The following is a 27767-nucleotide window of genomic DNA, read 5'->3' as shown; positions in this document are numbered from 1 at the left end:
CCTGGTGATGTGACATCAGCAGCAAGTCTGAAGCATTAGGGAAGAAAGAGCAAACTGACTAGCAGAGTGGTCTAGGGCAGTCCTTCTCAAATTTATATAAATCACCAGGGAATATTGATTGTTAATAATGATTCAGGAGATGTTAAGATTCATTTTATAGTAGATCTGAGGCAGGAGTGGGTGAGATGGCTACAGTATCATATTCTAACAAATTCCCAGTTGATGGCCAAAGCGCTGGGCCCAGGAACCAGGCTTGGAGAAACATGAATCAAGTGGGATTTTACTTAGGAGGACATGATAAATGTAGAGCTTTAGAATATAGTCAGTCTTACTATTATCAACTTAAAATAATCTGGTACACATACATAGATGTGTGATGATATATGCCAACCTCTTGGTAACCAAAAACCAGAAATCTGTAGTAGATACCCAAAAGATACTGAGAAAAGAAGGTAAGCATACGACTTAAGAAACTCATCAAGTCACCAAAGTAGAGAGTAACAGAGGAGAAAAGAATGCAGTAACTATAAAATAGCCAGAGAGCAATTAACAAATGGCACTTAGAACATACCTATCAATAATTACTTGAAATGTAAGTGGACTGAGTTATTTAATCAAAAAAATAGGGATTAAATGGATTAAAGAATAAGGAAACAAGAGCCATCTATATGCTGCATATATTAAAGTCATAAGATTTTCACAAGACATAAGGATGCAGAGACCAAAAGTGAAGAGATGGGAAAAGGCATTCTATGCAAATGAAAGCCAAAGGAAATTTGGGGTAGCTATAGTCAAACCAGACAAAGTGGCCTTTAAAATAAAAAGCAGAGACAAAAAGCACTTTGTAATGAAAAATCCAACAAGCGGATGTAACATTTAAAAATAATCAGTGTACCCAATATAGAGATCCCAAATATATAAAACAAACATTAACAGACCTAAAGGCTGTTAGGAATACTGTAACAGTAAGGGGCTTTCATACCCTGTTTACATCAATGGACAAATTATCCACACAAAAAAAAAATCAGTAAGGGAATATTGGCCTTAAACAGCACAGTAAAACGAATGGACTTAAAAGTGATATACAGACTGTTCCATTCTAAAACGAATAGACATTCACTTAAAATGCTCATGACGTGTTCTCCAGAATAGATCACATTAGGCCGCTTCAGTACACTTAACAAGATTGAAACCCTTCCAAGCATCCCTACCAAACAACTAGAAATCAGAACAAAAGAGGGAAGTTGTTAATATCTGGAAGTTAAATAACATGCTGAACAGTGGGTCAGTAAAGTAATTAAAGGAAACTGTTTTAAAATATTGAGGCAAATGATGTTGGAAATACATCATACCAGATTATGCATGGCAAAAGCAGTTCTCAGGTTCATAGCCATTTGTGCTACCACAAAAACATGAAAAATCTCACCCAACCAACCTACATTTATATCTCAAAGAACTAAAAAAAACAACAAAGCCCAAAGTTAGAAGGAATACATAAAAATGATAAAGATCAGTGTGGAAACAAATGAAAAAGAAACCAAAAAGCAATGGAAAAGATCAATGAAACTAAGCTGGTTATTTGAAAAGGTAACGAAATTGACAAATCTTCAGCTAGGCTTTGCAAGAAAAAAATAGAGATGGCTCCAGTAAATAAAATGAGAACTGCGAGAGGAGACCTTGGAAGTGATAGCACAGAAATACAGTTGTCAATTCCAGTTGCCTGTGAGAAACCAATTCCTAGGCTTTCTCTTTGAGCCATGCTACCAGAATAATCTTGGGTCCTGACTGTAAGGGAAAGACCATGGTGCCTATGACTAGGGGAATTAGGTGTTGGGGGATGGATGATGATGCCTTTCCTTCTCTCCTCTGACCCCCACCAAACAAACAGAACTTCTGTAGTCATCTTTGATTCTTACCACATGAAGTGCAAACTTCAGAATTTATATCCATATCTAGGGGATCCCTGGGTGGCACAGCGGTTTGGCGCCTGGCTTTGGCCCAGGGCGAGATCCTGGAGACCCGGGATCGAATCCCACATCGGGCTCCCGTGCATGGAGCCCGCTTCTCCCTCTGCCTGTGTCTCTGCCTCTCTCTCTCTCCCCCTCTCTCTCTGTCACTATCATAAATAAATAAATTTAAAAAATGTATATTTCCATATCTAAAATCAGTGCATCAGCTTACATTGTTGAAAGCTATTTTTCCCAAGGACCTTATCTCTTTTGGTCTTCCCCTGTTTTTCTGTCTTCTTTTAAAAACGTATGTTTCCAAAGGTTTGAGACAAATCTAGCTGTCATGCTATTTTTTGTCTTTTTTGTTGTTGTCTTGAATCAACTTTCCTGGTCCCCAACTCTCACTCACTGAAGCTTTTGCACTGACTCACATCGATGCATCGTACCCTGACTCCTCTCTCTTTTTCTAGAATTTTATTTATTTATTCATGAGAGATAGAGAGACGCAGAGACACAGGCAGAAAGAGAGGCAGAGAGAGAGAGAGGCAGGCTCCATGCAGGGAGCCTGATGTTGGTCTCGATACCAGGTTTCCAGGATCACACCCTGGGCCGAAGGCAGGCGCCAAACCACTGAGCCACCCAGGCATCCCCTGACTCCTCAATCCTGGTGCTTCCTCACTGTGGATGGCCCATATCAAACTCCAGCCCCATTCTCTTGTTTCTGTGCTGTTTTTTTGTGCTAAAATATACATAACATTAAATGTACCATAATAACCACTGTCAAGCAATGTGTTTCAGTGGTATTAAGTGTATTCATGTTGTGGTGAACCATCAACACTTTCCATCTCTAGAAACAAACCAAAACTCTATTTATTGCTTATTAAATGATAAATCATACTTCTTCTCTCCCTCAGCTTCCCGTAACTGCAATTCTGCTTCCTAGCTCTATGATTTTGACTACTTGAGGTGACTCATTTAAGTAGTATCATACAGTATTTGTCGTTTTGTACCTGTTTTATATTATGTATCATGTCTCAGAGTTCATCCATCTCGCAGCATGTATCAGAGCTTCATTCGTTTCTAGTGGAGTAAGATTCCATTGCATATGTGTGTGTGTGTGTGTGTCTCACATTATGTTCATCCATTCATCCTTTGATGGACATTGTTTTGTCTATACCTTTTGGTTGTTTTGAATAATGCCTCTATGAATATAGCTTATAAATAATCTGTTCATGCTTGCTTTCAATTATATTGTATTCATACCCAGAACTTGAATTTGTGGATTATATAGTAATTCTGTGTCTACCCCAGTGGCTTGTAGCAAGCCAATCATGCTCAGTGATTCCAGTTTCTCCACATCCTTGCCAGCTTTTGCTGTCTTCTCTTTCTCCGATAAAATCTACGTAAGGGGGGCAAAATGATATCTCACTGCAATTTTGCTAGCATTTGTGGAGTGATGAGTAATTTTGAACATCTCTTACTTGCTTATGGTGATGTGTGTGTTTTTTCTGGAGAAAAGTCTACTCAAATCTTTTGCCTGTTTTCTAACCGAGTTATTTTGTTAATGTGTTTCAGAAACTGTCTATAAACTGTGAATATCACTCTCTTGTGATACGTAACTTACATATATTTATTTTTGGTCTCTGAGTTGCCTTTTTTTTTCCTTAATGGTGTCTCCTGATGTACAACATTTTTTAATTTCCATAAGTCAGTTATTTTTCCTTTCTTCCCTGTCTTTGTCAGGTCCAGGAATCATTGTCAAATGTAATGTAATGAACTTTTCTCCCAGTTTTCTAGTAAAGTATTACAGTTTTAGGTGTTATAAGTCTTTGATCCATTATTTTTTCTTTGTAGGAGAGATTTGGGATACAATATCTAGGTTTTGGGGTGTTTTTTAAATAGTTTTCTTTCTTTTTTTTGAGTAGTTACATTAGTTTCAGGTGTACAGTACAGTGATTAGGCAAGTCTAAACTGTGCTATTCTCCTATAAGAATGGCTGCCATCTGTCACATTACTTCGCTATTACAATATCATGGACTCTGACTTCTGTTCTTGAGACTTACTCATTCCGTAATTGGAAACCTGTTACCTCCCCTTCCCATTACACATTTTGCCCATCCTCCCACTTGCCTCTGGCAGCCGAGGGTTTGTTCCCTGCTCTAATGGATCTAATTCTGCTTTTTGTTTGTTTTAAGTTCAATTTATGAGTGAAATTGGATGGTATTTGCCTTTCTCAGTCTGACTTATTTCAATTAGCATTACATCCTGTAGGTGCTACTATGTTGGTGCAAAATGGCATAATCTTTTCCTATGGCTGTGTATATTCCATTGTTCATTACACTTTTTTAAAAAATTTTTATTTATTTATGATAGTCACACAGAGAGAGAGAGAGAGAGGCAGAGACATAGGCAGAGGGAGAAGCAGGCTCCATGCATCGGGAGCCTGACGTGGGATTCGATCCCGGGTCTCCAGGATCGTGCCCTGGAGGCAGGCACTAAACCACTGCGCCACCCAGGGATCCCTTTTTTCTTTTTATTGGAGTGGGATTTGCCAAAATACAGTATAACACCCAATATTCCTCAAGTGCTCCCATCAATGCCTGTCATTCAGTCACCCGACCCCGAATGCAGCTCCCATTGCACTTTCCCGTGTTCATTTCCCTCAGGAGTCTCTCAAGGTTTATCGCCTGTTCTGATTTTTCCCACTCATTTTTCTCTCCTTTCCCATATAATCCATTTCACTATTTTTTATATTCCCCATAGGAGTGGAACCATATAATGTTTCTCCTAATCTGATTGACTTATTCACTTAGCATATTACCCTTCAGTTCCATCCACATTGTTGAAGCACATGGTGGGTATTTGTTATTTCTAATGGCTGAGTAATATTCCATTGTATATATATACCCATCTTATTTATCCATTCACTTCTCAGTGGGCACTGATGCTCCTTCCACAGTTTGACTATTGTGGACATTGCTGCTATAAACATCGGGTGCAGGTGTCCTGCCATTACACTGCATCTGTATCTTTGGGGTAAATCCCCAGCAGTGCAATTGCTGGGTTGTAGGGTAGCTCTATTTTTATTTTATTTTATTTTTTATTTTTATTTTTCTATGTTTTTTTATTTATGTATTTTTTTAATAAATTTATTTTTTATTGGTGTTCAATTTGTCAACATACAGAATAACACCCAGTGCTCATCCCATCAAGTGCCCACTTTAGTGCCTGCCACCCAGTCACCCCCACCCCTCGCCCACCTCCCCTTCCACCACCCCTAGTTCGTTTCCCAGTATTTTCCCATTGAGAATGATATTTGCTGTGAGCTTTTTGTAGATGGCTTCTAAGATGCTGAGGAATGTTCCCTCTATCCCTACACTCTATAGAGTTTTGATCAGGAATGGATGTTGTGTTTTGTCAAATGCTTTTCTGCATCTATGGAGACAGTCATATGGTTCTTGTTTTTCTCTTGTTGATATGATCTATCACGTTGATTGTTTTATGAATGTTGAAGCAGCCTTACATCCCGGGGATAAATCCCACTTGGTCATGGTGAATGATCTTCTTAGTGTATTGTTGGATACTATTGGCTAGGATCTTGTTGAGAATTTTGTATCCACATTCATCAGGGATCTGTTCGTCTATAATTCTCATTTCTGGTGAGGTCTTTGTCTGGCTTAAGCATTAAGGTGATGCTGGCCTCATAAAATGTCTGGCTTAGGAATTAAGGTGATGCTGGCCTCATAAAACGAGTTTGGAAGTATTCTGTCCCTTTTTATCTTTTGGAACAGCTTTAGTAGAATAGGTATGGTTTCTTCTTTAAACGTTTTATAGAATTCCCCTGGGAAGCCATCAGGCCCTGGTCTTTTGTGTCTTGGGAAGTTTTGATGACTGCTTCAGTTTCCTCCCTGGTTATTGGCCTGCTTAGGTTTTCTGTTTCTTCCTGTTCCAGTTTTGGTAATTTGTGGTTCCAGAAATGCATCCATTTCCTCTAGATTGCCTACTGTATAAGCATATGGTTGCTCATAATATGTTTTTGAAATCGTTTGTATTTCCTTGAATTGGTTGTGATCTCTTCTCTTTCATTCGTGAGTTTATTAGTTTGAGTCTTTTTTTAAGTAAGTCTGGCTAACAGTTTATCTTATTAATTCTTTCAAGTAACCAACTCCTGGTTTTGTTGAATTGTTCTACACTTCTGGTCTCTGTTTCATTGAGTTCTGCTTGAATTTTTATTATCCCTCTTCTTCTGCTTGGTGTAGTTTTTATTTGCTATTTTTATCTCCAGTTCCTTTAGGTGGGAGGTTTGCTTGTGTATTTGAGGTTTTTTCCAATTTTTTGAGGGACACTTGTTTTGCAATGTATTTCCCTCTTAGGACTGCTTTTGCTGTATCCCAAAGATTATATGAGTCTTTTAAATTCTTCTCTAATTTCCTCATTGTCTCATTCTCTTTTAGTAGGATGCTCTTTAACCTCCACATGTTCGAGTTTCTTCCAAATTTCTTCTTGTGATTGAGTTCTAGTTTCAAAGCATTGTGGTCTGAACAAATGCAGGAGACCTAATCTGTGACCAAGTACGTGGTCTGTTTCGGAGAAAGTTCCACGTACATTTGAATGTACGTGTATTCAGTTGCATTCAGATGGAAAGTTCTGTATATATCTGTGAAATCCATATGGTCAAGTATTATTGTTTAAAGCCCTTGATTCTTTGCTGATGTTGGCTTAGAAGATCTACCATTGGCAGAAAGTGCCATACTAAAGTCTCCTGTATTAGTGTATTATCTAAGTATGTCTTTGCTTTGGTTATTAATTGATTGATATACTTGGCAGCTTTCACATTAGGGGCATAAATATTCATGATTGTGAGGTCTTCTTGTTGGATAGATAGACCCGTTAAGTATGATAAAGTATCCCTCTTCATCTCTTACTACAGTCTTTGAGATAAACTTTATCTGGCATGAGGATTGCCACCCCAGCTTTCTTTTGAGGACAATTTCAATGGTAAATGGTTCTTCACCCTCTCCTTTTTAGGCTTTAGGTGTCCTTAGGTCTAAAATGAGCCCTTGGGATCCCTGGATGACAGCAGTTTAGTGCTTGCCTTAGACCCAGGGCGTGATCCTGGAGACCCTGGATGGAGTCCCACATCAGGCTCCCTGCATGGAGCCTGCTTCTCCCTCTGCCTGTGTCTCTGCCTCTCTCTGTCTCTCATGAATAAATAAATAAAATCTTAAAAAAAAAAAACAGTCTCTGTGCACAACAAACAGATGTATCTTGCTTTTTTATCCATTCTGAAACCCTCTGTCTTTTGATGGGATCATTTAGTATTCACGTTCAGAGTAACTATTGAAAGATACGAATTTAGTGTCATCATAATGCCTATTCAGTCTCTGTTTTTGTGGATTATGTCTTTCGGCTTCCTCTTTCCTTTACAGAGTCCCCCTTAATATTTCTCCCAGAGCTGTTTTGGTGGTCACAGATTCTTTCAGTTTCTGCCTATCTTGGAAGCTCTTTATCTCTCCTCCTATTCTGAATGAGAGCCTTGCTGGTTAAAGTGTTCTTGGCTGCATGTTCTTCTTATTTAGTACCCTGTATATATCATGCCAGCCCTTACTGGCCTGCCAGTTCTCTGTAGAGAAGTCTGCTATTAATGTAATATTTCCTCCATATAAGTTAAGAATCTTTTGTCTCTCACTGCTTTAAGGATTTGCTCCTTATCTCTGGAATTTGCAAGTTTCACTATTAAATGTCATGGTATTGAAGGTTTTTATTGATTTGGGAGGGGGGGTTCTTTATCTCCTGGATCTAAATGCCTGTTTTCCTGCCCTAGTTAGGGAAGTTCTCAGCTATGATTTGTTCAAATATGCTTTCTGACCCTCTGGCCCTCTTGGCGCATTCTGGAACCCCAGTTATACGTAGATTTTTCTTTCTGAGGCTATCGTTTATTTTCCTTAGCCTTTCATCGTGGTCTTTTAATGATTTTTCTCTTTTTTCCTTAGCTTCTTTCCTTCTTTCCTCAGCCATCAACTTGTCTTCTATGACACTCACTCTTTCTTCCACCTCATTAACCCTGCTCGTTAGGACCTCCAGTTTGGATTGCATCTCATTTAATTGATTTTTTTTATTTCAGCCCGATTATTATTTTTTAAAGATTTTATTTATTCAGGGATCCCTGGGTGGCGCAGCGGTTTAGCGCCTGCCTTTGGCCCAGGGCGCGAACCTGGGGACCTGGGATCAAATCCCACATCGGGTTCCCGGTGCATGGAGCCTGCTTCTCCCTCTGCCTATGTCTCTGCCTGCCTCTCTCTCTCTCTCTGTGACTATCATAAATAAATAAATAAATAAGCAAATAAATAATTTTTTAAAAAGTTTAAAAAGATTTTATTTATTAGAGACATAGAGAGAGAGATTGGCATAGGGAAGAGAAGCAGACTCCCTGCTGGGAGCCTGATGTGGGACTTGATCCTGGGTTTCCAGGATCATGCCCCTGGCCGAAGGCGGCAGTAAACCACTGAGCCACCGGGGCTGGTCTATTTCAGCCTGATTTGGTCGAAATTCTGCAGTCTTGAAGAATTTCTCTTGATGCCTTTCTGCTTTTTTTCCAGAGCCAGGAGTAGCTTCATAATTGTTCTTCTGAGTTGGCTTTCTGACATCGAATTGTAATCTGTATTCTGTAACTCTGTGGCAGAGAGTACCGTTTCTGATTGTTTCTTTTGTGGTGAATTCTTCCTTTTAGTCATTTTGCTCAGTGCAGTGGTTGTATGAGCAGGCTGAGTCAGGAATGTCAACCATGACCTAAGTAAATTTCAGAACCTAGATGATTTTGAAGAGGTCAGAGAGAAAATGAAAACAAAGATCAGATCAAATAAAAGGACCCTAAAGTGAAAAACAAATTTTAAAACAAAGTAGTATAAAATACAAGGTCAAGAATCCCAAAGAAAAAAAGAAAAAAAAAGAGGAAAAAAAAGCAAAAGTAAAGAGGGGGGAAAAAAAAGAGAAGAAAATGAAAGTGGGAGGGGACTGGGAGATGGTGGTGGTGAAGAAGTTTACTGGAGGGAGAATGTAGTCTACCTGAGAGGTCATTCTAAAGGGTGATCCTCTATGGTTTTGAGTGTATTAAGTTCTGTATGTTAGAAGATGCTCAGTCAAAAGTATATAAACCAGGAATACTTGGAGAAAGCCCCTCTCTTTTTGTGGTTTTATGGTTTCAGGCCTGACATTTAGGTTTTTAGTTCATTTTCTGTTTACTTTTGCGTATAGTGTTAAGAAAGCTGCCCAGTTTTATTCTTTGGCTTCTTGCTGTCCAGTTTTTCCTGAACCATTTGTTGAAGAGATCGCTTTTTTCCCATTGCAAGTTCTTGGCCCATGTCAGAGATTAGTTGACTGTATAGTTTGTGGTACATTTCATGGTTTTCTTTTCTGTTCCATTGATCTGTGCATCTTGTTTTGTGCCAGCACCATAATGTTCTGAGTACTGCAATTTTGCACTGTCTTCAGATCTGGTATTGTGGTCCTTCCAGTTTCATTAACTCTATTAATATTTCTTTGGCTATTCAGGGTCTTTTATGTTTCCATATAAATTTTAGTATTATTTGCTCTAGTTCTGTGAAAGATGCTATTGCTATTTTCATAGGGATTGCGTTAAATGTGTAGATTGCTTTGGATACTTTGCACATTTTACCAGTATACTTTGAATTCATGAACATGGAAAATCTTTCCATTTGTTTATGTCATTCTCAATTCTGTCACTGTCTATCATAGAATAGAGATGTTTCACCTCTGTAGTTAACCTTATTCACAGCGTTATTTTATTTATTTAATTTTTTGGTACAGTTGTAAATGATATACATTCCTTTAATTTCTCTTTCTGCTGCTTTGCTCTTAAAGTATAGAAACATTACCTATTCCTGGGCATTAATTTTGTATCCTACCACTTTGCTGAATTAGTTTATTACCCATAGTGGTTTTTGGGGGGTTTTTTTGGTGGATTCTTCAGGATTTTCTGTGTCATCTACAAATAGTGACAGTTTAATTTCATTCTTTTTCATGTGGATATTATTTCTCCATCATCTTTTGTTGAAGAGACAGATTTTCCCCATTGGATGGTCATCTTGAACCTTGTTAAAAATCATTTCTATGCTCTTTATTCCATTGGATCTACATGTTTGTTTTTATTCCAGTACCATGGTATTTTGACTACTAGAGCTTTGTGGAAGTTTTTAATAAAGTCAGGAAGGGGTGAGACAGTCAGCTCTTCTTTCTCAGTATTTGGATGTTCTTTTCACTTGAGATTCCACATGATTTTAGGATGGATTCTTGTTTTTTGCCAAACAACAATAAAATACCATTGGTAGGTGCACTGGTGAAGAATGCGTATTCTGCTTTTGGGTGGGATGTCTGGTATATGTCTGTATAACCTTTTTATTTTTATTTTTTTAAAGATTTATTTATTTATTTATTTATTTATTTATTTATTTATTTATTTATGATAGAGAGAGAGAGAGGCAGAGACACAGGAGGAGGGAAGAGCAGGCTCCATGCCGGGAGCCCGACGTGGGACTCGATCCCGGGTCTCCAGGATCGCGCCCTGGGCCAAAGGCAGGCGCTAAACCGCTGAGCCACCCAGGGATCCCCTGTATAACCTTTTTAAATCCATAGAGTGATTTTCTCTTTGGATGATCTTCATGTCTCAGTGGAGTTTGCTTTGAAGTCTATTTTGTCTGAAAGAAGCATAGGTGTTTTTTAGTTTCCATTTTCAGGTGCTATTTTTTTCATCCTTTTACTTTTGGTCTTGTGCATTCTTAAAATTGAAATGAGGCTTTTGTAGGCAGCAAATAGCTAGTTATGTCTTGTTTTATAAAATCCATTCGGCCACTCTGTGTCTTTCAATTAGAGAATTTAGTCCATGTGTATGTACTCAGTGCTGTTTTGTTAGTAGTATTTTTGCTGTTAATGAATTGCTTTGTTCCTTTCACTCTTGCCTATATTCCTTTGTGATTTGATGGCATTCTTAGGTGTTACGCTTAGAGTCTTGTCTCTTTATGTTCAGGTACTGTGGGTGTTTGCTTTGTGGTTACTGTGAGGCTTACATAAAACAACTTCTATTTGTTAAGTCTGTTTTGGGTTGGTAACAACCTAAGTTTGAACTCATTTTTATACTCCACATTTTAATTCCCTCCCAGTGTTCTGTTTTTGTCAGTTTACATGTTTTGTATTCATTTATAAACTTTTGTAGTTACGGTTGTTTTTAATTATTTTATCCTTTAGTTTTCATACTAGCTTTATAAGTGGATTAACCCACCACCATCTATAGATTAGATTATTCTAAATTTTGCTGTATATTTATACTTAACAGTATTATTTCTAGTTTCATACATTTTCCAGGTACTAATTTGTGCCTTTGCATTCAGCTTAAAGTAGTAATTTTTTTCTAAAACTTTTCTTTTAATGTTGCTCTAGTGGTGATGAATGTCTTTAATTTTTCTTGCCTGGAAAAAAATAAAAAAAACAAACCTTGTTAAATCTGGAGGGCAGTTTTTCCAGTTTAATAGTTTCTGGGTGTTAGTTTCTTTTTTTTCTTTTCTCTTTCATCACTTTGAATATATTGTTGAGCTACTTCCTTCTGGCCTACAAGCAGTTTCTCCTGGTCATTTTATGAGGATTCCCTTGTACCCAATGCAGTATTGTTTTTTTTTTTTTTTCTCATATTGCTTTTAGACTTCCTCCTTGTCTTTACTTTTGACAGTTTTAATTAAATGTAGATTAATGTGGCTATCTTTGACCTGATATTTGGAATGCTCTAGACTTTCCATATCTGGATGTTTGTATCTTTTTTTTTTTTTTTTTTTTTATGATAGGCACACAGTGAGAGAGAGGCAGAGACACAGGCAGAGGGAGAAGCAGGCTCCATGCACCGGGAGCCTGACGTGGGATTCGATCCCGGATCTCCAGGATCGCGCCCTGGGCCAAAGGCAGGCGCCAAACCAGTGCGCCACCCAGGGATCCCTGGATGTTTGTATTCTTTCTCTGGATCGAGAAGTTCTTTGCTATCGTTTCTTCAAATATGTTTTCTGCCCCTTTCTCTGAGTCTTCCCCTTTTGGGACCTTTACCGTATGAAAGTCGGTATGGGTGGTATGCGTTAAGTCCCTGAAAGCTGTTTTTAATTTTCTTTCCTGGGCAGCCCCGGTGGCGCAGTGGTTTAGCGCCGCCTGCAGCCCGGGGTGTGATCCTGGGGACCCGGGATCGAGTCCCATATCGGGCTCCCTGCATGGAGCCTGCTTCTCCCTCTGCCTGTGTCTCTGCCTCTTTTCTCGCTCTCTCAATGAATGAATAAATAAATCTTTAAAAAATAATAATAATAATAATTTTCTTTCCTTTTTGCTGTTCTGATCAGGTGAGTACCTCTACCTTGTCTTTAGCTCACTGATTCTTTTTTTGGTGCTTCATCTAATCTGCTGCTCCACCTTCTCTTGTCTGTTTTACAGTTCTGTTATTGTATATTCTTCAACTCAGTTACTTCTGTTTGATTCATTTTTTGGTATTTTCTATCTCTCTTGTAATTTGCACTTTGTTCATCCATTCTTCTTCCAGGCTTGGTGAGTATCCTTATGACTGTTCATTTGAACTCCCTTATGTCATTTATCTCGGTGTCAGTACAGTTTTTATCTGAGGTTTTTGCCTTGTTCTTAATTCTGGAACATATTCCCTTATCTTTTTTTCATTTTGCTTAACTTTCTGCATGTATTTCTATGTATTAGATGAAACAGCCACCCATCTTAGTTCTGAAGCAGTGGCCTCGTATAGGTAATAAACCTCATCACTCAACGGTGTCTGCTTTAGCTCATCTGTTTTTATTCCAATAATAAACTGCAGTGATTGTTCTCACAGCCTACTTTATTTTTGGTTGATCTCAGTAGTTGAGAGTGTATCAGTCTCCCGAAAGGTGTGGTCATCACTGAGATTCAGGCTGATTGTAAGCCATATGCTCAGGTAGCAGAATTCAAAGTGTGCAGATACCCTCTTTTAGAGGAAGACTTGAGGATGGGCATTGTTTCTGCTCTCTGTGCATTGAGCCTTTGGGAAATAGACAGTTAAGAATGTTTTTTCATTGTTCTTGTCCTGTGAACCTATGAACAGAAACCCCGCTGGCCAGCAGAGCCAAACACTCAAAGGATATATTGTCTTGGCAGCAACAGTGGTATTAGACACAAAATCAGTGGTGTTAGACATATTCAGTGTCTCCTTTCTTGAAAACATTTTAATAATCTGGGGCATGGTAGAAGTAGAGAGTGAAAATGGAGCCTGCTGTCCTGCCTGGTATGGAGGATTGTAGTTGGCCCCTTGATGAGTGTTTGATAAGAAGCCTGCCCCCTGAAGATATGCTCTTTCACAGAAGGTCTGGGTTGCATTTCAGGCTATTGTCTCTTCACTGTAAATTGTGTGTGGGGGTAGCAAGCATGAATGTCTCTCCGTTTGTAGAAGTCCTTTGGGACTATAAGGATAATCGTTGGCCACCAGAGCCAGGCATTCAAGGAGTTCCCCCTAGGGAACAGTCATAAAAAAACAAGGTACAAGAAGCGAAGACGGACACAAGTATATGTACATACTCCTCTCTGGGAGATACTACCAGCACTCTGGACTGTGGTAAACTTCCTTCAGCTCTTTTTTATCTGGGAATGTCTTAATATTTTGAAGGACAGTTCTGTTAGACAAAGGATTCTCAGGTGGGGGTTTGTCTACCTCCCCCACCTTCCCAGTATATCAACTCTTTGAAGGCCACTGACTTGTGGCTTCTGCTGAGAAATTAGCTGATAAGTTTATTATGAAGTTTCCTTTCATTTGTGATGAGTCATTTTCCTTTTTGCTTCTTTCAAGATTTTGTCTTTGGCACTGGACAGCTTTTATCACAATGTGCCTTAATGTGGGTGTCTGTTTATCCCTCTTTGGAGTTCAGTTGGCTTTTTGGTATTTGTATCTTGTGTCAAATTTGGGAAATTTGGGGCCATTATTTCTTCAGATAACCTCTCTGCCCTGCTCTGCTCCCCCCGTACCCCCACAGTGATTCCCACAGTGCCAGTGCATCTGTTGGTCCACTTGATGGTGTCCCACAGATCTCTTAGGTTCTCAGAGGTTTCCTTTTTTTTTTTTCCTTACTGTTGAGGTTGATAATTTCCCATTGTCCTATCTTCTAGTTGATTGTCAGTTTTGCACTTTTCAATTCCAGATTTGATTTTTTGTTTTTGTTCATTTGTTCTGTTTTGTTTTGGGTGGGTTTGTTTGTTTTGTTTTGCTTTTGGTTCCTTTCTGTGCTAATTTTTTGCTGATTCCTTTCCATTTTATTTCCATTGTTTTTCTAACTTCCTCCACATCATCCTTTAGTAGCTCTTTGGACAGATAAGTAGAATTATTTTAAAGTCTTGGGTTTAAAAAATTTTAAAGTCTATCATCTGATGTTCCTCAGAGACAGTTTCTGCTGAGTTATCTTTTTCCTTTGACTTTGCTATACTTCCTAGTTCAATGTATGCATTATGATTTGTTAAAAACTGGATATTTGAATCTCATAGCATAGTAGCTTGAATATTAGATTATCTCCCTTTACCTAGGCTTGTTTTTTTTGCTTTGCCTTGTTTCACTATTGTTATAGAGTATTTGTCAGAGATTAGTGTGAGATCTTAAGGTCTTCCTCCATTGCCTTTGATTTTAGGCTTATATGAGTGACCTCCTAAATTTCCCCAGATATGTGGTTGTTTTTGAAATATCTGCCTCCCCAAAGAAGAAAAGGGGTTAAATGAAGGGAGTGAATAATAAAATAGGTTCTGTTTTCTCAAATCCCATGCATGTCACTTCACATGAAAGAAGACAGGTGCAACAATGGTGGCCATGCTCCGTGTGCACCTTCATGATCAGATGTGTTAATCAGAAGTCAGAACACGTCATTAATATTTGAAGGAGTGAGTCCCCACTGCTTCCCCTGGCTTCTGTAAGCCACTGCAGGAACATTAGATTGTGTACCTGCCTGTCATGGGGTTGTGGAGTGAAGAATGAGTGCTGCTCCAACACTGTTGGCTTAAGTGAACCAAAATAACCATAGTTTACTGGCCAGTCATGCCCTTGGAGGATGCAAGACTCTGCATAGACTGCAGTGTTCTGAAATGATGTTATCACATAGATTTTGCCCACACAGTTGTAGGAGTGGAGACAGAATCCTAACTGTGTCTACTCTGTAGTCTTCCTTGATGTCACTTCAGCTTCTTGTCTTTGATTGTCTTTCTCTGTCCTCTTTGGTCACCTTGTTTACAGAGGACCTCCAAAGTCACAAGTAAAGCTGCTCCATTCAGATTATAACCACCAGCATACTTATTGAAGGATTCCTGCTACATCTGTTCTCTCTGTAATCACTGCAGCAACCAGTACGTTGACCGTGTGCCTTCTCACTGCCTGTACCAGCTTCTGTCTTTATGCGTGTTTTTTCCCTTGGATTTCACACATAAAATTCACTTCTTTTGGAAATACACTTTTCCACCCTTATCCATCCATTTCACCTTTCTGGCAGAATCCCAGCTCTGGGAATCCAAAAATACGACTAGGCAGATGAAAGCACAAGTAGGTCTTCGTTTCTGTGTGGTGATTTTTGTTATCTCTCTCTACAATCACTACACTATTATAAAAACTCCACATACTAGATACCTTTTTCATTAACTATATAAACTCTCAAGTTCTTTCTACCTGTCTCCTTCTCAGTAGACTTCATGAAATTATTTGCAACTTTGCCTTTTATTTCCTTTTTTATATATAAATTTTTTATTGGTGTTCAGTTTGCCAACATGTAGAATAGCACCCAGTGCTCATCCCATCGAGTGCCTCCCTCAGTGCCCGTCACCCCCACCCCCCTCCCCTTCTACCCCTCCCCCTCGTTCATTTACCAGTTACGAGTCTCTCATGTTCTGTCTCCCTTTCTGATATTTCCCACTCATTTTTTCTCCTTTCCCCTTTATTCCCTTTCACTATTGTTTATATTCCCCAAATGTATGAGACCATATAATGTTTGTCCTTCTCCGATTGACTTATTTCACTCAGCATAATACCCTCCAGTTCCATCCACGTCGAAGCAAATGGTGGGTATTTGTCATTTCTAATAGCTGAGTAATATTCCATTGTATATTCCTTAGATGAAAGAGAAGCCATTAGACAGCTGGTATCTCCATATCAACTCTCTAAGTTAATTACAACTTTGTCCAGCTTCTGGGATCTTTTTTGATCTTTTTTTCTTTGTTAATGCTTATTAGATTGATGTCTACTACCTCCTCAGTTCAGTGTACTATGCCATCATTGGTACAATAGGGCAGTCATTTTTGAGCTGCACCACCACTAGTTGCTTATTACTATTACCATTAAAGAGCTCAATTTTAGTAAGCATAATAGTGTGCTTACTCATCTTCTAGTATATGAGCAGTGGGTAAGCAAGAGGTTGGATTACAGGTAATTCCTGCAGAACCTATAGCCAGTTTAAATATGCTGTACTCATAGACTGTAGTAAGATTCAAAAGCAGGATTATTCTTTTCCCACAGGAATTTCATTGAAAGTATTTTTAGTACCTGTAAACACATTGCCTTAAGAGTGTGTGTGTGTTTGTTTTAAAGATTTATTTGTTTATTTACTTATTTGAGAGAGAGAGAGTGAGCCAGTGTGTGAGCATGTGTGCAGAAGGGGAGAGGGAAAGAATCTCAAGCAGACTTCCTGCTGACAAGGCTCCACCCCATGACCCATGAGATACACCTGAGTTGAACCCCAAAGTCAGAGCTTAACTGACTGAACCACTTAGGTGCCCCACCCCTAAGAGTGTTTGATAAATATCCTGGATAAATCACCTTTGCTCTTGAAATGTTTGATTGTCAGTGTTTTTTCTTCATGAAAGCTTTATTGAAGAGTCAGCAAGACTCATTTGATTTGCTCTTAGTCTATAATTTTCTTCTTGTCTCCCATAACAAGCTGCTTATTTGTTTCAGTAAAGTAGTTTTTATATGTTCTTGTAGAAAAGCAAAACCATATGGTGTACATTCATAAGTTTTCCTAAAAGATCCATTTTTGGTTTTCATTAGAAAAAAAATTGACATTGGTATTGGTTTTTCCTCATACACTACATTATTTGCATACTCCTTACTATCTTAACTGAATAGGAGAGTAGTAGAACATGCTCCATGACAGTATTTCCAGTTCTGCCAACTGTAATTCAGAGGTTCTCACTTTTTAAATGTATAAAGTGCTTATTAATTTTAGTTGGAGGAAAACAGGAATGTTCAGAAGCAAATGAAGATTCTACAGAAGAAACAAGCCCAGATCGTTAAAGAGAAAGTTCACTTGCAGAGTGAACACAGCAAGGCTATCTTGGCAAGAAGCAAACTGGAGTCTCTTTGCAGGGAACTTCAGCGTCACAATAAGAGCTTAAAGGTTAGTTGGTTCATTTTTCTGTTTTTCGGGAGATTAGGGTAATTTTATAACCCCTACATATCCATTTGAAGTAAATCCTTATTTCACTTGGCTGTAGTGGAACTTGTTTGTAATAATGGCTTCTGTTCATACTCCCAGGTACACTTACTATGGTAAGTTAGGTTCCTGAGCAGAGGGTTTTGTGGGCTCCCTCAAGGACTTACTATCTTGCTTGCATGTTTATTCATTTTTGTCTGGGTTAATGCTGTATGTGAGGCCACTATAAGTCTATGACTCACTCTCTATCCAACTCCTGGTTTCAGCGTGAAGGAAGAGCTCTGTAGTATAGCTTAGACTTGATCACAGGGAATCTAGATAATATTGATGTTTAAGTGCACAGCTCCCTTGCTTATTAGGAAGCTCAAGGTTGTGAGATATTAATGTACTTGATTACCACATTCTTCTTAGCTGAGAAATGAGATGCTTAGCTGACATGAAGAGACTGGTAGCTATAGACTTGAATCAAAATTAGTTTAGGAAGGAAAACCGGTTGCAGAGCCATACAATGGATGCTCATTGACTGGTCTGCCCGAGTACTCTCTGCCAATCTTCAGCTCTTCAGTTGCTAAATACTGCAGAATAGCACTTACACTTAAGCTGATTTCATTTACGTGTATATGTAAAAAGTGTGTAGAAATATATGTAGTCCTGTATATCAATTAATAATCCTATATGTAGGATATGCATAGATAAACTTATCTATAGAGATATATATAGAGAGAGCGTTATTTGATTATTTATATATAAAAAGATTGTGTATGCATGTGTATATTTACATATATACACACATGACTTTATACATAAAGTATAGAGTTTATACAAGAAGGAAGAGGAAACAGGTATCAACATTAGTGTAAACCAGGGAAGAAGGAAAAAGAAGAGAGACTCTAGAAAGAATCTGCAGTCTATAATGGGAATGTGGCTGCTTTTAGCTAATAGTAGCTAAGCAGGTATGAATGGGATAGGATTTTGATTAGGCAGGATCTCTAATCACCTGTGCCACAGCAGATGGCCAACAGCCTGAAATTTACGACATAAAATGAATGATCATGTGGTGTGAGGCTCTCCCGCCACCGTACCCCCACCCCCTGCCTCCCTTAGAAGCCTTAAGTTTGGATTTAATGAAAGTGGATTTTTTTGTCCTTATACCAAATTAACAGTTTGACTAGACTGATAATTGTTTAGGTAAAGGTCTTTTGTGCTTGTATCCTAGAATAAGCGGAAAGTGAGCTTTTAAAATAAAGATTCCATTTTTCCCTTGACATCTAGGAAATGGAAGGTATGACTCAGAAAGTGGGTTGCTAGATGAGACATCTCTTTTCAGACTGATCTAGGATGATGCCCTGCCAAAGCAATGAGGAGAATAGTTGGGAAAATAATGAGGAAGAATCTGTTTGGAGAAGCTCTTTCCTTGCACTTTGGGAAGTAAGGTCTCCATAGGTCAGCAAACACTTGTTCTGTAACAGGGCAATTACTTTTACTCTGGTTATCTACATAGGAAATATGTTTGCTTTTAAATGAGAGTTTTCTGGTCCAGGAGAAGGAATTTCAGATGAGCAGCAATACCTAGGGTGGGATTACATGAACCCATATAGCAGTAACATGTTCTTTGAACACTATATATATAAGCTTATACTATATCAGTAACATAAATTATTTTGGATAATAAGGAAGAAAATGTGCAGCAGGCACAAGAAGAGGAAGAACATCGTAAAGAAGCAACCACACGTTTCCAATTTACTTTAAATGAAATCCAAGCACAGCTGGAACAGCATGACATATACAATGCCAAACTCCGCCAGGAGAACACTGAACTGGGAGAGAAGCTGAAGAAACTTCTTGAACAGTATGCACTGAGAGAAGAGGTAAACATGTTTTGTTTATTTAGACAGCATGTTGTTATTATGAAAAACTTTTCACCATTCATTCCTAAAGACTCTTGTCATGGGACAATATTTTAAAACTTTTGTGTACTCTACCAACCAGTCAGGCATTCATTAGGAAATGAATGGAAAGTATTAGGCCCAGTGTGAACTAAAGGACTAGGTGGTGACCCAGGTGTCTGTAGATTTGGAAATGTAAGATACTTCTTTGTTTTGTTTTGTTTTTAGATTTATTTATTTATTCATGAGAGAGAGGCAGAGACACAGGCAGAGGGAGAAGCAGGCTTTCCTGTGGGGAGCTTGATGTGGGACCCGATCCTGGGACCCTGGGATCACGCCCTGAGCCACCCAGGCATCCCTGTGAGATACTTTCTGCAAGACATGTTGAGTGGCACTTGTTTTCCATGTGATACTGGAAGATTGTGATTTTAACATACAGAATGTTTTTCCTATGTCCAGTCCTAACAGTGAATCAGCATTTGGTCTTCCAGTGTTCAATATCTCAGACTTCCATGGTAATCCATCATAAATCTATGACAATACAATGTATAGTACCATTGCATTCTACCTACCATACTTTTTGGGAGGAAAAAAAACCTTCTTTTATCAGAATACCAGTCATCTTGGTTGTCACACACAGTAAGTTAATTTACACAAATGATGTATACCTGCACAATTGCAGTTAATTTACAACTAGTCTGGAAGTTCTGTGCTATCTAGCTTGAGAAGAAATTGGTGATAACTTGCTCATTAAATTTTGCTACTTTCAGAGTTCAAGTGTAGAGGGTCAAGAGCCTTTTGAATTTCCAAAGGGTACATTTCTCCACCTTCCTTATGTCTTGAGGGTAGTAAAATGTTGCATTAAGTGTCTTGAGCTGCTTAGAAAGCACATTAAAATTGCTAATTCAAAAATATTCTGACCCATTAAAAATGCTTAAAATTGTAAATTTTATTTGTGATTATTCACTTTTTAAAAGATTTTATTTATTCATGGGAGACACAGAGAGAGAGACAGAGACACAGGCAGAGGGAGAAGCAGGCTCCCCACAAGAAGCTGGATGCGGGATCTGATCCCAGGACCCCAGGATCACGCCCTGAGCCAAATGGAGACACTCAACCACTGAGCCACCCAGGTGCCCCAAGGTTGTAAATTTTAAAATGGTGTGTTTTGCTACCAAAAATAGCCCCAGAACATACCCAAAAACAATTTCGATGGCATTTATTCAGTTTCACTTCAAATTTTAGATTGTTTTAATTTACACGGGATTTTGAGTATTATTCTAACCATTCTCCTTCATCTTTTAACAGCAGCAAATCTGTGTTTAAGCATACCTAAGATGTCATATTATTTCACCCATCCTGAAGTGATAACAAGTCTCTTCAGTTAGAAACACAATGCCATTTTCACATCAAAATATTGAATAATAATTACTTAACTACTTGTCACTACCCACATTTTTCTGTTCTGCACACCCCTTTTTAAGCTTGTTAAGTCCTCTTTTTCTTAAAATTTTCCTTGATTTTGTTGTTGTGACAAAGGACAGCCTACTTCATTATTAAAGTGGCACATTCTGAAAGCATATGTTCAAATCATATTACATGTAAGTCTTATTTGTTTTAGATATTATAGAATTATCTCTCGTGTGTCCCCTTTTTTTTGGGAAATGGGGCCAGAATATAATTTAATAATCTAAAACTATTTTCAAAGATGCATCTGGTGCACTCCCCAAAACTTAAATTACTCATTGTTAACTAGCATTTCTTCCTTTCACATGAAACATGGAAACTAAAATGTTTTAATGTTTCTCTGAGTAGGATGTTCTGATGACGTTTTTATACAGAAATACTACCTAACAACTTAGTTTGGAGATAATAATGACCTTGTCTCTTGCCAACTGTCTGATATGCTCCAGGCACCAACCACCATTTAACAATGGTTAAATAGTATTACCATTGTATTGATTTTTACAGTAACTTTGGAAGGTACGTGTGTGGTTGTCCTTTACCGGTAAGAGAGCTGAGATTCATCAAGAAGTAGAATTTGTTCAAGACAATCTATTGATCCAAGATTCAGTTCCAGGCCATTCCTACCATTGTATTGTATTACTCTCTATACTAAGAAATTGGAGAATATTTAATAAGGAGAAAAAGTATCCAGGAATTGTGTATGTGATGAATGGGTTCAGTAGCTTGATCTCCTTATCCATCTGGGGGCTTTTGTTGTTGTTTGTGTTGATAGTTTGAGCCTGATTTTCAGTGTAGAGCAGAAATAGGAAATACAAAACTTGATTGGGTTAGACTCTGACAAGGATGGGCTCAGGTTAGTGGTCAGATGGAATCCTTTCTGCAGCTGTAGAGTGGTTTACAAGGTGACCTAAATAGATGCTCCTGCAAGAAGAAGGACAGAAAGACCCAATGTTATTATTATGGTAGTATGAACAGGAATGAATAGGGAAGGAAGTTATTGTAATTTGTGTTAAATCTCCTCACCAGTGTATATACCCTTTTTCATTAAGTGACGGAAGAAATTTTATATTTTCTGTAGCATATTGATAAAGTGTTCAAACATAAGGAACTGCAGCAACGACTTGTGGATGCCAGGCTTCAGCAAACAACACAGCTCATAGAGGAAGCTGATGAAAAACACCAAAGGGAGAGAGAGTTTGTAAGTTCTGTTTCCTAAAAACATCATTGCCATAATTGTAAGCAAACCATTTAAAATGCTTAAATTGATTCAGTATTTTACGTGGGCCTGTTTTACCCTCAAGATTGAGAAATGTTAGACTACAGTCAGTTTTTTATTTCTGATGAAATTTTCTTAAAAAGATAGACTGAGAAGTATTAGACCAAGAGGACTTGCACATGGTGATTTTGTTCACATGAAGAACATTATCTTGATTTTCAAGTACCAATCAGGTGCAAGAGTTGTGGCAGGTATTTGCAAATTAAGCCTTAAGACCTGTAGCAATAACTTTTCACACCAAGTTTACCAGATGAGGGTCTCCTACAGCCTATTACATCTTCTCTTAAATGAATAACTCAAAATAGGCAAACTGCTTAACAACTCTGGTACAGTTTTCTGGTAAAATTAAACAGAATTCTCTATTTACTTAAACATGCAATATTTTCCCCCAATGATGTACTCATATTATTTTGAGTACTTATGTATCAGTGATTGTGAACATAGTGAAATCTCATATTTAACATAATGCAAATCAAAATGTATATGCTTAAGTTTATTTAAATAAGATGTGGACTGTTCCATCCAGCATTTCATACTTCATTCAAGTAACCTAGATGCTGAGGTAATCAGGTTATGGAATGCTCAGTTCCTGAGTGTTCGTCAGGATCTGAACAACTCATACTAAAGTGTGATTTTAGGATTTAGAGAGGCGGATTTTTTATAGTGTGGACACGTTTATTTTACCCCAGCAGTGATACCTCATGCACAACTGATGGAACAGTTACCATTTCCAAGTTGGAGTATAAAGTGTGTATGTGTGTGTATACATATATATGCACATACATAACATGTATTACATGTATATACTTTCCTGGTTGATTCACAAACCTTTAAGTCTTATTTGCGCTGTGTGTGGCATTTTACTTCAGAAATTCAAAGATTGAATTTCAGCTACTGCCAACTGTACAACTTTATAATTTTCTTAAAAATCCAGGTATAAAAAGTAGAGCAACCGTCCTCTTCGCTACTTTTAGAAATGTAATCAAGAACTGATGTGTGTTTTCACTGCTGTGCTGCATGTATCCCTCATCTAGACTTGCATGGAATACAGGGGCTTTCTAGATACTGTCAATATTTGCAGCCATGTTTTGTGGTTTTAAGTGTAGATGCCTGATGTCGTACACCTAAACACAACCATTTAACCGTGAGTTTTCCTTACTACACCTCCAGGATACTCTTCCTAAGCAGATTAAAAGTTTCTCCCACATTCCTAGGTGTTAGCAACTGGTGCATGGCCGTTGATGCAACAGGATGCATGACTTGTGGTTGTTGCTAAAATAACGAGAGGAAGCACTAACCCTAAGTATCTGGTCATTTGACATTTCAGCCACATGTGTAATTACTATTAGTGTTTTGCCAGAATGTTTCTGTTTTCTAGTTACTAAAAGAAGCAACAGAATCGAGGCACAAATATGAAGAAATGAAACAGCAAGAAGTACAATTGAAACAGCAGGTAACTTGACAACAGAGGATAGAATATGTGAGTCTTGTGGTCCCAGTCACTGCCAGCTAAAACTGAAAATAGATCTCTTGGAATATTTCTTTTCATTTATAGTAACTAACTCATTGTAAGTTGACTAAAACTTTTTTCAAATTAGCATGAAAAAGCCCTTTAGCTGCCAGCTAAATATGGATGGGTGGTGAGACTCTTTTTGGTCTCTTGTTTGTACTGTCCTAGCTTATTTTCTCCAGGATCTTTTGAAGTTTGTTCTCTGAGGAAAATAAAAGAGGCAGAAAATGTGTATTTTGTTTTATGTGTATTTAAAAAAAGACAACATATGCTTACACAAGTTCACTTGCTGATGAGTATATGTACTTTTTAAAAGTGAGAGTTGAGATTCTTTGTGTTTGAGTTGAGCCTTGATATGTGGTTGCTTTGTAAGGGATGAAGGAAACAGGTGCTGCATCCTCACTTCAAGAAAAGATCCAGGAAAGGTCATGCTTCTGTCTCTGAAAGTTTACTAATATCTACCTAGTGTTTAACTGCAGGAGCAATTGTATATTTGTCCATATAATGTATTTTTTTCATTAACCAAATTACATCCTGTTGAAAAAATATCACCTATTTTCAAACTTTATTAAATAATGTTTAACATAAGGACTCTCTTAGTTAGTTCTAAAATACATTCATATTAAGACTAGCACACATCATCATGAGCAACCCTTCTGAGTGCTCTTTCTCTCTTTGGGAACAGTTTTAATGTCATATTAGTGATAAAGCTAGTAGCCTCAGTGAAAATTCAGGTATCAGATAGGACAAGTCTTCTGTTCTTATGAAGGATAGGTTATGAATCTGCCTAGCATGCTTCTAGAAACTTTCAAACCTCTTACTTATTAGTCCTATACAGTCAGAAGTCCATATAAAAGAAGATTGATGTGGAGAAGGTGTAATATGACTATATACAGCTTTGGAAGATGTTCTTTAATGTGGGAGCCATTGATACACACACACACACACACACACACACAAACACGTGCGCACTAAATTTTTCCAGTATAGGTCACCAAAGGACCTTTGATCAAGCTCTCAGGCAGTTCTGATTCTGTTGGAGTGTTTTCACTGCAACTTCTTCTATTTTCTGTGCATCTGCATCACTGTGGGTGATCTGATCATTATTTTGTTTCCTCTGCTGTAACCTCTTCCATTTCCTTGTTCCTAAACATGGCTGTTCTTTCCAAGATTTAGTCTCACCTGTCAGTTTCCAGCATTTGTTGAGGATAGAGTCACATTGGTGTGTGTTGACTGTAATGCCAGCATTAAGTCCAGGTGTGATGGTAGTTGCCACTTACTAACTACCCAGTGTGGGCCTCCAGTGAGCTCTGAGATGGGACAGACAGTCTACCTGGATGGTGCATCATCAGTACATACAGATCATCCCCAGACTGCCATAACTTCTAATCTCTTTCCGGTGCCCAAACTGCTCCCTTTGTGTCCTTGAGCCAGTACTATTACTTATTAACCGCATGCCAGCACTCTCAAAGCCCTGACAGTGTGTGTCCCTCTATATAGTGCTCATAAGGCCTCCACCTATTTTCCACTTTGCTCCTGAGTTTCTATTTAGCCTGACCATTGCCTTCTGCTCTCTGTAGATCTGATTTGGTTGTCTTACAGTCATCTTGTCTACTCTGTTACTAGTAATAGTCCTTTTAGTCTGTTTCTCCTTCCCATGTGCATCAGAGCTTGCTTTTAACTGCTTTTTCCCACATGACCCATCTGATGTCATGGCTGGGTGTTCTGGTTCCATCCTATCACATCCTATCCCTTCCCCATCATGGTCAGGTGGTTCTGTTTATTCTCATACAACACTGATGAAAATGGAGAGATACCACTTAAACTGATTCATGGCCTCTGATGGTCTTTTATTGTTTTCTAGTTTTCTTGGCAAAACACTGTAGTTCCCTTATCCTCCTTCCTCATCCTGAACATAATATAATTACATATTATAACATGGTTAAATATAATGTGTACCGTATAATGCATGTAATGTTATATATAAAATCAATTGCATTCCTATTTGGAGCTGGTCTCCACAAAGAGTTTCCCCTGGTCTACATGAAGCAATTCAGCCCACTCTGAGGCCCATAGGGCTCAGCACTCATCCAGGTGAATCTTTCTGTTCTGGCCACTTCTGTGTGTGTTCCTCCACTCCAGCTCCTTTCCTGAGGGGAAGAAAAAAGTGACTATGCTATATTCTCTTTAGTCTGCTCAGCATTATATTCCCAGGTACAATTTAAAAATTCTCTGAGAATAGGAATTAAAGGAAAAATGGCATCTCTATCTTAATTTAGCTTTCCTTTTGCTTAACTCTGCTCTCACTAAATTCTTCATCCTCCAACCAAACCATTCTTCAGCTTCTGATTTGTTTTCTTGCCCACATTAAGAAAAGCTTGGTATCAAGCTAAGAACTATGCAGACTAGTGATATAAAAGAAGGATCTTTTCCAAAAAACAGTTTTTCAAATGTAAGGATAGGGGTGGGGAGTAATGCATAAAGCATCACAGTTACAGGAAATTTATAGGTATACGAAATTCTTAATTTTTATTATAGTTGACTTAATATAGCTAGTAAAGGTGTGAACGTTTCAGACATTTACAGTTAGATAAAATAAAGATTTCAAAAGTTTCAGAGTATTTCTTCTTTGTAGTACTTAAAACACATAACTAATGTTTGTCATCTTGTGTTATTTTGCAAGTCTTTGGGATTCTAAATTGCATATCTGGAACTCAGAATATCTGATACTTTTTTCCTGTAGCTTTCTCTTTATATGGATAAGTTTGAAGAATTCCAGACTACAATGGCAAAAAGCAATGAACTCTTTACAACCCTCAGGCAGGAAATGGAAAAGGTATTTACCTGATTTTAGTAGAATAAATACCACTAAATTTTTGAGGTCATTTTCAGTGTTATTAGTATTTGGGTGAGTTTATATATCAGTGAGTGAACTGATATAATCTTAACTTTGTCGTTCCTGATCTTCGCCTGGCAAATTCAGACATTTTGCCATGAAATTACCCCAAGTTGCTTATGATCTTGATCCTCTCAAAACTTTAATCATCATTAAAAATTATTCTTTAAAGACATGTTACTATTAGACATAGGTTTTCTTTTAAAAAATCACTCAAGATGATCCCTGCCCCGTTCTTTCACAAAACATTATGTAAATTATTTTTTTTTTAAAGATCCAGGTCAAGGGCTGTTATGATATATTTTGTTTGAAATAGATTATTTCTGAGGATCTAACCTAGCTGAGTGTATTTTTACTCTTTTAAATTTGATCCTTATATACAATGTATAGTGACGAACATCCTTATAAAATTTAGTTATTGCTATTCAGGTTCAGTTTAGAAAAATGTTTGGAGTCATTCTAGTTCAGAATGTGGGCTAAGTGGTAATTTTGTACAGTTACTTGCCTCTTCCCAAATAAACATCCACCTTCATTTGGATCATGGACTGTTATTTGTGTTGTGTAACTTCCGTGGGGCAGCAATTTACCTTGGCATTTTCCCTCTTAAAATTGGGATTTAAGAAGAAATGGTAGTCAATAGATGATACGTTAACAGTAGAGCTGGCATTTTGTAGCCATTCAGTGCATATCAGGCATGATTGATGGTAGCTCTTAAACAGGGCTTGGGGGCACATACTCATTAGTCATATTTCTTAGATTAAATATCCTGGTCATCATTTATGGTAGACCTTGGGCAAGTTGTTGAGCTTTTCTGTTCCTTCATTGTTAAAAATGGGAATAGCCAAAGTATCTGCTGTATTTCAAACACTGCTTAGCCAGATGTGGTTTATGTATACAATGGAATATTACTCAGCCATTAGAAACGACAAATACCCACCATTTGCTTCAACGTGGATGGAACTGGAGGGTGTTATGCTGAGTGAAATAAGTCAATCGGAGAAGGACAAACATTGTATGGTCTCATTCATTTGGGGAATATAAAAAATAGTGAAAGGGAATAAAGGGGAAAGGAGAAAAAATGATTGGGAAATATCAGAAAGGGAGACAGAATATGAAAGACTCCTAACTCTGGGAAACGAACTAGGAAGGGGAGGTGGGCAAGGGGTGGGGGTGACTTGGGTGATGGGCACTGAGGTGGGCACTTGATGGGATGATCACTGGGTGTTATTCTATATGTTGGCAAATTGAACACTAATAAATAAATTTATAAAAAATCAAACAACACTGCTTAGCCACCTTAAGTA

General features: G+C 38.0%; 1 protein-coding gene across 5 annotated transcripts in view; it reads left to right on the top strand.

Moving 5' to 3' along the window:
• The window catches only part of LOC140629718 (gamma-taxilin-like), a 64792-nt gene that overhangs the window by 32371 nt on the left and 4654 nt on the right, over window positions 1-27767 (top strand). For 4 of the 5 annotated variants that reach the window (XM_072819296.1, XM_072819300.1, XM_072819299.1 and 1 more), the window contains 5 exons: window positions 17222-17392; window positions 19102-19296; window positions 21860-21979; window positions 23436-23510; window positions 26311-26403. In XM_072819296.1, the coding sequence (XP_072675397.1) occupies window positions 17222-17392; window positions 19102-19296; window positions 21860-21979; window positions 23436-23510; window positions 26311-26403 (654 nt within the window). The remainder of the gene's footprint in view (window positions 1-17221; window positions 17393-19101; window positions 19297-21859; window positions 21980-23435; window positions 23511-26310; window positions 26404-27767) is intronic. The other variant, XM_072819297.1, reaches the window with a different exon arrangement.

The sequence above is a fragment of the Canis lupus genome, assembly GCF_048164855.1.
Source record: "Canis lupus baileyi chromosome Y unlocalized genomic scaffold, mCanLup2.hap1 SUPER_Y_unloc_5, whole genome shotgun sequence".
Classification (NCBI taxonomy): domain Eukaryota; kingdom Metazoa; phylum Chordata; class Mammalia; order Carnivora; family Canidae; genus Canis; species Canis lupus.
The sequence above is the reverse complement of the archived record's forward strand: the minus strand, read 5'-3'. Positions and strand labels throughout refer to the sequence as shown.